Source organism: Sceloporus undulatus, chromosome 1 (assembly GCF_019175285.1).
Source record: "Sceloporus undulatus isolate JIND9_A2432 ecotype Alabama chromosome 1, SceUnd_v1.1, whole genome shotgun sequence".
In the NCBI taxonomy this organism is placed as follows: Eukaryota; Metazoa; Chordata; class Lepidosauria; order Squamata; family Phrynosomatidae; genus Sceloporus; species Sceloporus undulatus.
In genome coordinates, this window is record NC_056522.1 from 293,720,160 (window position 1) to 293,732,783 (window position 12,624).

Below are 12,624 nucleotides of genomic sequence, written 5' to 3' on the forward strand. Positions count from 1 at the left end.
TTGAGTGTTGGACTAGGACACTGGCAGACCAGGGTTTGAATCCCTACTTGCCCTGGAAACCCACTAGATGATCTTGGGCAAGTCACTCTCTCAGCCTTAGAGGAATGCAAGGGCAAACACCCATCTGATTCTGCCAAGAAAATCCTGTGATAGGTTCACCTTAGAGTCGCCATAAGTCAGAAATGGCTTGAAGGATGCAGTAATAAATACATTTTTGAGAAAATATGATCATACCATTAACATAAGAGATGTGGTCACTTAGTGGTTAAGATGCCAGTTCTGATGATCAGAAGATTGGAGGGTTGGCAGTTTGAGGCCCAAGGTGCTGTGAACTCCTGCCACTACTCCCAGTTTCTGCCAGCCTAGACGTTGCAAATGCAAGCAGATAATAGGTACCACTTCAGTGGAAAGATAACACCATTTGGTGTAGTCATGTTGGCCACATGACCACCAGAGCAGTCCTTGAACAATGCTGGCTCCTCGGCTTGTAATAGAGATGAGCACCGCCCCCTAAAGTCAGTTATATCTAGACAGTCATGTCAAGGGACTACCTTTATTTTTACCTTTACCATTAAAATAAAGCTTGCAGTTTATTCCTGCTTCCTTTTAAAATATATAACTAAGCTGGTGCTTATGGAGGGAAGGAGTTGGGTTGTTTTGTCTTTTAAAAACATTTTCAATTACAGTACAATTGGCCCTTGGTATCCATGGGGATCCATTCTGGCCCCCCCCCCCCCCGATACTAAAATCTATAGATGCTCAAGTTCCATTGTCCCCAATGGCAGCAATGCAGTTCTGAAAAGGGCAAATCCCAGTTAACCAAGGAGAGCTGAAGAGTGGGCCTTATAGTCTCACATCCACACCCACCATGCATGATTATATTTAGTTCAAATTTTCCAAAGCTCTTTGTCTGGAATAACTTGACTGTGAAGGGGCTTCACAGTCAAGTTAAATGGCCCATGGACCATTTGCAGCTATAAGTAAATAACTTGAGATTTAGAATTTTCTTTTGCGTTGTAGGCTTTTAAAAAAAGAGTTGAAGATGTACTGTCTGAGGAGTCAATGCATGTATGCCAAAAACATTTTGTTCTTTCTTTTGTTGCAATCTCTTAAGGGAGGATTTCTCTTGCCACTGAGTGGTGGGGTGGATAGTTCAGCCACAGCCTGTATTGTGTACTCGATGTGTCGCCAGGTTTGTTACGCTGTTGAGAATGGAAGTAAGTGCACCTTAAGACTGTAGATGTACCAAAAATTGATATAGCATGATGTGGGCAAATTCTGATGGACCAGGCAGGCAACCCTGGCTACAAAGACAGGAAAAAATAGAATTGTCCCCTGCAGCTAAAAAGATCAGAAGTCCTTTTACACTTTTTTTGGATATTGTGGGGTGTGTCCCATTTCTGATTCAAAACTGCTGTTCCATGAATGGGCAAAATCAGCTTTTTCATTTGAAAATGTTTTTGCATGGGGTGGGTTTAGGAGCTACAAAAAAAGGGCCTAGGGATGGGCACACATGGCACACAAGTTGTGCTTTATCCACCTCTTCTATAGATAATTTTTTTCTTTTTAAATACACACACACACACACACACACACACACACAATATATATTAACAAATCTTACAATATGGCATTAATATACTACAGTATAGCAGTTCTAATACAGCGATAGTAGTGAATTCCTATATATTGTAGTGCATAATATAAAAGAGAACAAAAAAACAAAAAAGAGATAAAAGCATTTGACTTCCCACCCTTCAAATCAAAGACAGTATTTAGAAATCTTTCCCTGTGTAGTTTAATCATTATTTCAACTTCTGACAAAATAACTGTAAAAAGAAGGTATTAACACCTACAATCAATTTCTTCACTTCTTTTTTTCTTTATATAAACTATAAAAGATTCCCAGTCTTTCATGATTTTTTTAAATTGACTTCTCTCTGTTCAGTGTAGAAAACCTACCCATTTTTGTCATTTGGAAAACTTTTTTAGTATCCATTCTTCTTTTGTTGTTAGCATAGTGTTTTTCCAATTTCTGGCTTATAGCTGTCTTGCTGCTAATATCATATAATGTAATGCCTTAAAATTTATATCTTTAGACCTTTCCTCATTGAGTCCCAACCCAGAGTTCTGGCTTTAACTGTAATCTCATTTTCAGAATACCGTGTTTTGCCTTATAGATAATTGGTTTTCAAGCTTTCAGAGGACTCCCCCCCCCCATTTCTAGCTTAACTTTTGAACATATAGTTTATATTGAGTCAGACCATCAGTCCATGTTGCTCAGTGTTCTTAATACTAAAGTTCTTGCTAGAAAGTTGCTCAAGATTAGGACATTCTATTAGCAAAGCATACACTCTACCACAGAACTGTGGTTTTTCACTTAAAATAATTCTCTGAGCATCCAACCCCAAACCCTAAAGTTCACATCATTAATCTTCTGCAGCTTTACATTATAGGGGAATAAGCCCTTTTTCAGGCGCATTAGTCCTTCATTTGTGCTCTCACTGAGGCACTCTTGAGAAGCTTTGCAGGAACCCATTGTTCTTTGCAAATCAGTTGTAAAATATGGCCTTGCTCTTAGAATATGCTCTTAGCTAGAGATCACATCTGCATTACTGAGATACTGATCTCTCCAGGGCTATACACAGTATCGCTCCCAAGCGTCCTCACAGGCCCGCTTCCAAAAAACAGCCCTGGTATACGGAAGATCTCAGGGAAAGTAAGTGGATTCTGCGACGACTAGAGCGTGACTGGTGAAGACACCAGCACTTAGCCGACAAGGCACTCCTAGACTCTCTTTTGAAGGCCTATGGAATGGCAATAAGTGCAACAAAACATTTGTTTTATGCTGCACGTATTGCGTCCGCGGAGTTGCGTCCGGCAGAGCTGTTCAGGGTAGTGAGGGAGTTAACACATTTGCCCCCCTCCCTGAACCCTATTCTAGAACTATCTAAAGCCTACTGTGACAAATTTAACAACTTCTTCGCGGATAAAACCTCTCGGATAAGGGCTGATCTCGACGCCAGTATTTCTTCAGAATCTATAAGAGAGGTATCCTGAGCTTCCGTGGACCCTGTTATACTGGATCACTTTGAGTTTGTTAGTACCAAGGAAGTGGACAAGATTCTACGAAGAGTTAGGAAGATGACATGCTCTCTCGATCCCTGTCCCTCATGGTTGGCAGCTCGGGGGGGGGGAGATGCGGTGCGTATTATGCTGCACCGCATAATTAATACATCTCTAAGTGAGGGACAGTTTCCATTGAAATTGAAATTAGCAGTAGTGAAACCCCTGCTCAAAAAAACCTCCTTAGACCCCCTGATTCATAATAACTATCGGCCCGTATCGCTGCTGCCTTTCTTAGGGAAGGTGATCGAGAGAGCGGTCGCTTTCCAGCTTCAATCAATCTTGGATGAAACGGATTTTCTAGACCCATTTCAAACCGGCTTCCGGGCGGGCTATGGAGTTGAGACTGCCATGGTCGCCCTGGTCGATGATCTCCGTCTGGGCATGGACAGGGGTAGCGTGTCCCTGTTAGTGCTCTTGGACATCTCAGCGGCTTTCGATACCATTGACCATGGTATCCTTCTGGAACGCCTGAGGGAGTTAGGTATCGGGGGCACTGCGCTCCAGTGGTTCCGTTCCTACCTTTCGGGCAGATTCCAGATGGTGCAGCTGGGGGACGACTGCTCCGATAATAGGGAACTGACATCTGGTGTCCCTCAAGGAGCTATTCTGTCTCCCATGCTATTTAATATTTACATGAAACCACTGGGAGAGATCATCCGGAGACACGGGGCGCGGTGTTATCAGTACGCTGATGACACCCAAATTTGTTTCTCTGTGTCTCCGACTGATGTAGTGACTAGAGATGGCATCTCTCCTCTAAATGCCTGCTTGGAGTCGGTAATGGGCTGGATGAGGGAAAACAAACTCAGTTTGAATCCAGAGTAAACGGAAGTACTGGTGATAGGTTCCCTGGGTCCGGGCAGTGAGATTTGCCTGTCCTGAACGGGGTCATGCTCCCCTTGAAGGACTCGGTTCGCAGCTTGGGAGTGCTCCTAGACTCGTCGCTCCAGCTGTCATCTCAGGTGGATGCAGCAGTCAGGAGCACTTGTTATCAGCTTCGGCTGATACGCCAGCTGCGACCCTACCTGGACTGGAGGAACCTTGAAACTGCAGTACATGTTCTGGTAACCTCTCGATTGGATTTCTGCAATGCGCTCTACATGGGGCAACCCTTGTATCAAACCCGGAAGCTGCAGTTAGTGCAAAATATGGCAGCGAGACTGGTCGTTGGGTGTTCCAGATCAGATCACATTACACCAATCCTGAAAGATCTTCATTGGCTGCCTATGCGCTTCCGGGTTCAATACAAGGTGTTGGTTATAACCTATAAAGCCCTAAATGGCTTGGGCCCAGGGTACTTGGAGGATCGCCTCTCCCCATATAATCTGCCCCGCCCACTCAGGTCAGCAGGGAAGAATCTACTAGAGGTCCCAATTGCATGTTATGCAAGGACCTCGCAACGGGCCTTTTCCATCTCGGCCCCAAGATTATGGAATAATCTTCCAGATGAGCTCCGCTCCACCACATCTTTAGAGATCTTTAAGAAGAACCTTAAGACCTTCTTCTTTTCTCAAGCCTTTCCCTCATGAGATGTTCCTTTAGGTTTCACCCCCCTCGGTTTGACGACCTTGTGATGTTTATGGATTCCCCCACTCAGCTGAACCTGTTGTTTTTACTGTTATTGTGACTGTTTTTAGATACTGTTTGAATTGTTTTTATCTTGATGTATTTTTACTTAAACTTGTACGCTGCTTTGATCAAAATTGGAAAAGCGGGATATAAATAAACTAATTATTATATTATTATATTATTATTATTAGGTCAGGGAGCTAGATTTCAAGTCTCTGAAGTGAGGCTGAGACTGTTATTTGTGTTTAATAAAACTCATGTCAAGTGTTCAGAGATATTTTTGAGCTTCAAGTCACGAAAAGCTCTGTTTTTTCAAGTGTCCAATTTGTAAAACATTCTATTTCTAGGCATTATTGTGATCTATTAGTTCTGGGACAATTACAATTTTAGTTTATAGAAATTGTTTCTGGTGGATGCTTTCTGGGCACTGTTTCACTGAAAGTGCTGATACATATTTTTAGCCAAAGGAGGTACAGGAGATAGCCAATAGTTTATAAGGATATAATGGTCCCAAGTGAGTGAAACCTAGTTATAAAAGTAATTGAAACCAATGGTACAAGTTCATTCTGCCTTAAACATGGGTGACTTTAGCTCAGGGGCAATGTACTTAAAGAAGATAACAATCTCACTTTATTACTGTGTGATATGACTGAGAAGAGCATATAGGCAGATAGTACAATTGATGGCATAGAAAAGGGATGCAATCCAGTTAATGATAACGTTGTAATTACCATTTATTTCTGTGATCGAGTTTGAACTATATGTGAGAATTATTGCAGTGAAATTCAAAAGGTTAGAAATGCTTAACTTTCTCTGGGTCATACCCCAAATTGTTTCAAAGCTGCACTCTTAAATATGCTTAATTAAGTGTAAATCCCATGGAACACAGTAAAAAATATTTCAAAGTAAAAATATATATGATTGCATTGGTTGTTGTGTGTTAGAACAAAAAACAAATCTTGTTTTGCAATAGTAATAATGTTTGCCCAAATGTTCTTTCTCACATGCTTATTATGATTACATTTTCTTTTGTTAAAATCTTGTTTAATGCATACATTTAAGTTAAATCAAATTATGCAACCTATTTCATACTGCTGAGAAGTGATTTGTATATTAAACTTCATGAAAAGAAAGAAGTGCACTTGCTATTATCTTTAATTGAATATTCATTTCTGTTTAATTTTATTTGTAAGTTTAAAGTACACTTTACATGAGTAAACTGGAGTATATTCACATTCTCATTTAGCACTGCACTGTATTTAGTAAACTGAGACAGTGGAAATTAATTCTGTCAACTCTAAAAGATAAGACAATTTTTAAAAAGATTCATTCAGATTGCTTTCCCGTTTGTTTCTTTCCTTTTCACTGTTTTCAGATCAGAATGTGTTAGATGATGTACGTAAGATAGTAAATGATGAGACTTACATACCAAAGGAGTCACAGGAATTATGTGGGCGTGTTCTGACAACTTGCTACATGGCTAGTGAGAACTCTTCTCAAGAAACATACAACAGAGCAAAATCTTTGGCAGTAGAGATTGGCAGGTATTTGTTGTTGTGTGCCTTTACGCCATTTCTGACTTACGGAAACCCTAAGGGTTTTCTGGGGCTGATAGTGTGTGATTCACCCAAAGTCACCCAGCAGGTTTCCATGGACAAGTGGGGAATTGAATTTCCAGAGTCTCAAGTCCTGTAATCAAATCATTACACCACACAGGTGTGCATGCTTGCATAAACCACATGGTATGATAAAAAGATATGGGACTGGTCATTCAGACAAAAAATATTGCTTTGGGATGCCAGCCTCTTTTGCTGGATTAGGAAGATCCAGTCAAGTCTTTTGGTTGCAGAACCTGAACAATAAATTTCACTATGTTTTGCCTGATGCATAAACATGTAGTTCCCTAAATGTTTTAAATTGCATTCCTAGTAGGTTTTGCAATTCAAGTTTCTTTCAAATGTAGGATTATATTTTTTTAAATCAGATATGTAGTATCTTTTGGCTCCACCTTCATAAACCCAGCACCCTGGAAGCCCTGCCCCACACCAGGTGACACTCTGTCCGGAAGTGCCACTGCTGTCCCCTACGACATGTTTCTTTTATCATCCTCTTCCATTTTTCTCCTTTCAGGTGCCAAATACTGCTGTTCCCACGGGAGATGTTCTGACAGACTTTCCCTTGTGGCAGTCCTTCAACCAAACATATCCACCTTCTCATGCCATTGCTGCAGAATTTGGGGCTTGTAGCATGTGAACAAAGCATGTTTGTGTGGCAGCAGAGAATAAGATACTTTAAAAGCTTTCCTTTCCTGTGGCGCACAGCCACTGAGAAATTGCCTTTCACCAATGCTTGTGTGCTGGCAAGTGGCCTTCAGTTCTTCCAGAAAGTCTATTTCATTAACAAAGGTTTACCTGAACCACTGTGCCTCTGCTAGATATTCTTTTAATAGTACTGGGTGTTTCGGTCCCATGGTAACTAGCCCATTAAATGAGAACAAAGGCTTCTCAATTTCTCCATCGTACACAATCTTAATAGTTTATCACACGGGAGGAATCCCGTCCAAAAATGGGATTTAAAAGGTAGAAAAAACATGCAAAAGCAGGTTGATTTTCATACACTCCATTGTTAAATATGTGTTAACCTGAATGGAAAGTAAACAAAAGCTGCTCCTTTTTACTTTTGGGATTTTCCAAAAGTAAAAAAGAGTGGCTTTTGCCTACTTTCCCTCCACTTTCCGTTCAGTTAAGCATTAGTTTAACAATGATGTTGTGTGAAAATCAACCTGCTTTTGAAATTTTTTTACAATTTAAACTCCCATTTTTTGCACAGGATTTGCCCCGTCTGATAAACTCCTTATTTGAGGGGTCTTGAAAGGAGTTCCCTTATTTGATCAGACCAAAGGCCATTTAATCCAGAAGAGGAAAACCACTGGGTTCAGCCTCATCTCGTCCTAATATTCAATAGGAAGAAATGCTTCCTGTCATTATCTCTGGTGAGTGATAATACCAGAGAGATGGAGCAGGGATTCCTGGCTCTGTCACTTATGCCTTCCCAGTCTTGGGGCAGGGGAGCTCCCAATTGAAACATACAGTTTAGTTGAGTCCATATACCATCTACACTGACTGAGGATGGTGTGTGTTAGGTAAAGCTACTTGGCCAAGCTAACCAGAGAGTTATTGGCCACCCCCCCACCCCCCAGTAGTGGTTCTTCACCTCATAACAGGTCAAATGTCAATCGTGCCCTTGGAAACTAGCAGATGAGGTTTGGTTGATATCATCTTCCCTTTGAACTATTGTTCAGGCTTAGCCAGGATGACCAATGATCAGGGATGATGATCTTGACCTATTGCCCCCAAACTGGAATGACCTGGCAAAAGAGAGATGACAGGTGAAAATACTGACGGCATTTAAAACGACATTAAAGACACATTTCTTTCAGCAGGCCTACCTAATGAATTTTAAAACATGACTTTTTAATTTGTATATTTTAAAAAAAATGTCCTCACATGAGTATACTTGAATGGTATTAGAGCACTGTATTTTAATTGTTAGTTTTATGTGTTTTCTTTTTAATCGTGTATTGTATTTTAATATGCTCTACCCTGATGAAAGTTGGACTACAGCATTTGGCAATTAGAGAGGTATTGCTTTAAAACATGGCTTTAATATATTCTTTTGGAAATGCTATCTTGTGTGATCAGCAGGCACTATTCCTGCTCTTTCCACAAAAGAGCTAAGGTAGCTCTGTGTGAATCTTGTAATTCTGAATCCTGTTGCTGAACTAGAACACAGTACCTTATTTACAACTTCCATCAGCACAGTAAAAATGGCTGAGAGAAGTGTGCCTTGAAACCATTTGGCTGGCTAGTTGACAAATTGCTTCTGACACTTAGTCAAATGAGTCAACACATGGGATTCTGAGGATCATTTGGGATCCCTAAGAATCTTTAATTTTTTGAGGATCCTTAACAACCTTTAAAAAGAAAAAGGACAGGAGGCAGGCACTGAACATTTTTTTGTAAATCTGGCGAGGATAGAGAGCTCCATGCACCTGAGGAAGTAGACCAAGTCTATTAGATCTTATGCAATATCTTTTGCACAGTTAATCTCAAAAGTGCTACAAGATCCCTTTGCAATGGATGTTGTGTTCCACTTAGTAATTTCTTCAGCTAAACTGCAAAATGAGAAATTTTGAATCCTGTGATACATTAACAAAAGATTCACAGGAGGTAAGTATTCCACTTCTTCCTTCTCTCCAGCCATTATCTGTCCTCTAAAAAGGCTTCTTTTGGTGGGTCACAGGGCCCCCAGAACAGCAGTGGGCAGGATAGGGCATCTGTGGGGAGGAGTGTCCTTCCATGAACTTCCTTGTGTTAATATATCATAGAATCCAGGCATTTATAACTTGTGAGACCATCGAATTGCTTAGTGCAAACCTACAGACGGTTTTTTCCCCTTCTTTTTCTAGCTACCATATAAACATAAACATAGATGGAGCAGTGAAGGCTGTTTGGGGGATCTTCAGCATAGTTACAGGACGGCTGCCCCGATACCAAGTTGATGGAGGAAGTGCCAGGGAAAATCTGGCCCTGCAGAATGTGCAGGTACTTTTGTTGTTTCTGTCTTAACTTTCCTTAACCCCATCTTTGACAGGGGGAAGTGTGGTGTAAATATATTCCCTAAGGCTTTGGTGAGCCTTAAGAATATGGAAGAGATGAATTATGCCAGTGACAGCTGCAGACTTGCAAAATGATATCAAGTAATTTCTTTTGTTTCAGTTTTAGTTCATACACTCTTGAGCAAGATCTGCTGTCCACTTTCGGGGGGGGGGGGGGTGTTTCCTCTTTTCTGTTTGGTAGAATACATTAGAGTGGGAGACATACAGCTCTCCAAATGCCCTTGGATTGCACATCCTAGCAGTACCATCCACCATAGTTAGTGGGGAGGTGTGCTGAGAGTTGTAGTCTGGTAGGAGTTGAAGGGATGCATGATTTTCACACCTGCAATAAATAGTGTATCCCAAAGAAATCTGCCTTCTTTCCTCACAGTTGCTGCCTTGCAAACAAATCTCAATTGTTTCATTTACATTAGGTGTTTGGAACCTTTGGCTCTCCAGCCATTTCAGCCTACAGCTCCTATCTGTCCCAGCCAATATGCCTAATGGTAAAGGACTGTGAGAGATGTAATCTAAAGCATTTGGAGGATTGCAAGTTGCCCACCCCATACGTAGGGCCTCATGCCTAGTGCTGATACAGATCTATAGATTAACCATGACCAGTCCTTTGAGAAATCCTGCTTTATTAAAGACTGGTTTCTAAATTTAACTTCTAGGCCAGAATAAGAATGGTGCTCGCCTACTTGTTTGCACAGCTGTCCTTATGGACTCGTGGAATGCCCAGTGGACTGTTAGTGCTTGGAACAGCTAATGTGGATGAAAGGTGTGTGCTAGTTAAAAATTGCTAGATATTTGGATTGAAACTCTACATGGACATATGCACATTCTTGAGATGCTGACAGAAACAAAAAATCTGAAGGACTTTCAGACATGAAACAGTGCAGCGGTATGGGAACTCAATAATCCAGTTTTTGTAGGTATTCATGTAGTTGTTACTTCTGTTTAGAGCTTTAGAAAGCCTTCGGGATTTGGATTTGGATTTCAGCAGTCAACATGTGTATTTTGCCATATTGTTGTTAAGAGTTAGTTCTTGTTCTGTTGGTTTATTTTACTGCTTCAGTTGGTATGTTTACCACCATTTACATCTGATTAAACAGTTATAAATAGTATTACATACAGGATGAAGCACTGAACTGCTAAATCAGATGAATGAGGTTGACCGAGAATGGTAAAAGCTGGGAGGGGGCTTACATACCTATTACTCTGTACTCCGTGTATCTGACTAAACAAAATGTTGACAAATGAACTTAACAAATGGACTAGATAAATGAACACAGAATTTATCTTTACCAGCAATTAGTCACCATGATGGTTCGAAAACACAAACTCTACTTACTGAGGGCTGATAGCAATTGGTAGGTAGTTCATTCCATAAATTCTGAGGTTCTTTGCATTTTTCTGTGATTAACTGATTGTAGATTCTCCTTTCCTGGAAATCTCAAAGACATGAAAGAGCTGGATACCATATGTAAAGATAATCACCATATGATAATTATAAAACAGGATTCTAGGATTGTTTGGAGACTGCTTTATATGTTTTTAAAGAGTATTTTAATGTGTTTTTAAAATGTTTTTATCTTTGTATTGTTTCACCTCAAGAGCCCTTGTGGGAAACAGTACAGAAATGCTAAATAAATAAATGTGCAGTACAGTACTTTATAAACTTTACAACTGTTCACTACTGGAAGAGTTTATAAGTCTTTCTGTCTCAGACTATGGCCTGTTAGACTGCCAAAATAAAGCTGCTTCAGGTCTCTTTGGAGGAATGCTATTTAAATGATGCATGGGTCCTAAGAAGCTGGAGGTTGCGCCAAAGCCACACTCCATTCCTAAGAGTGCAGCCTTGGTGCAGCTTCCGGATTCTTAGGATGCATGCATCATTTAAACAGCATACCTCCAAAGAGACCTGAAGCAGCTTTATTTTGTCAGTCTGTAACAGGCCTATGTATAAAGATTCTCTGACAATTAGCATCTCCCTGTCACAGATCTAGTTTGAGCTTTGAAAACCTTAATGCTGAACAGCTTAGTCATGTTAAAGCGATGGGAACTGAAATCCTCATGAATATATGGAAATCGTCATGTTGATCTCTTTTTTGTAGACTTGATTTTCTTATGACAATCTTTTACCTTTCTCTGTTCCTCCTCCCCACAAGTCAGTGCTAAGTTTAATTAAAAAACAACATTCTACCCTTTAGCCTTCGGGGATATTTCACAAAGTATGACTGTTCCAGTGGTGACATCAATCCTATTGGGGGAATTAGCAAGGCTGACTTGAAAAGCTTCATCCAATATTGCACTGAGAGTTTTCACCTAATGTCACTTAAAGGGTAAGACATGAAGTGATGTAACTATTAAAGTGGGTTAGAATCTTTGTATGTGTACTCAGAGGTGATTTTGCCAGTTCCTTCCTCTGAAATATATCCTACAGCCCCTAGGCTTTGTTGATACTCTCCCATCCCAGTACTAACTATGTCTGAGCCTGCTTAGCTTCTAAGATCAGATGGGATCTGGTGTCTTTAGGGTATTTAGGTCATATTAATAATAGCCTCCTCTGAATTGACTGTTTTGAAAAAACATAGGAAAAAGGTATGCAGATGCCTCCCTCAGCATTTGTACAGCCTGGCTACTCATATTTTGATTATGAACAGATAAAATATAAATCAGTGTAATCAAAATTCATTCTTACATGTTTTCTTTAAAAATCGTGGCATTCTGTGCAGTTTTAGGCCAGATAGTACATTAGTACAATGGGCTTTTGGTATCTATTGGGGTTTGGTTCCAGGACTCCCCTGTAGATACCAAAATCTGTGGATGCTGAAGTTCCTTTATATACATTGGCATAGTAAAATGGTGTCCCTTATATAAAATGGTAAAATCAGGGTTAGCTTTTTGGTGAATATTTTCAAACCATGGTTGGTTGAATCCATGGATGTAAAATCCATAGATAAGGAGAGCTGACTGTAAATTTACAATATATATCACTCATATTCTTCCATTAAGAAGAATCGTATTCTTCTCTTAGCAATTGTCCTGGGGGGAAGTGGAATATATTGAACTAGGATGGCAGTAAGTGGGAAGCACTTGTTGTTTTAACACAAACTAAATTACTAATCTCAACTGATTGGATTTTCCCCCTTCTACAGCATTATATCTGCACCACCAACAGCAGAGTTGGAGCCCCTGAAGAAAGGGCATGTTGCTCAAACAGATGAGGTAAACGACAGCAACTACAACGTTCCCTTGTAGTCCTA

At 40.3% G+C, this 12,624-nt stretch overlaps 1 protein-coding gene across 1 annotated transcript in view; it reads left to right on the plus strand.

The window, feature by feature from the left end:
* NADSYN1 (NAD synthetase 1) overlaps positions 1 to 12,624 on the plus strand; it is a 45,846-nt gene that overhangs the window by 15,790 nt on the left and 17,432 nt on the right. The window contains exons 13-18 of the mRNA XM_042472059.1: positions 1,115 to 1,217; positions 6,074 to 6,242; positions 9,167 to 9,302; positions 10,030 to 10,136; positions 11,569 to 11,700; positions 12,517 to 12,586. Coding sequence (XP_042327993.1) covers positions 1,115 to 1,217; positions 6,074 to 6,242; positions 9,167 to 9,302; positions 10,030 to 10,136; positions 11,569 to 11,700; positions 12,517 to 12,586 — 717 coding nt within the window. The remainder of the gene's footprint in view (positions 1 to 1,114; positions 1,218 to 6,073; positions 6,243 to 9,166; positions 9,303 to 10,029; positions 10,137 to 11,568; positions 11,701 to 12,516; positions 12,587 to 12,624) is intronic.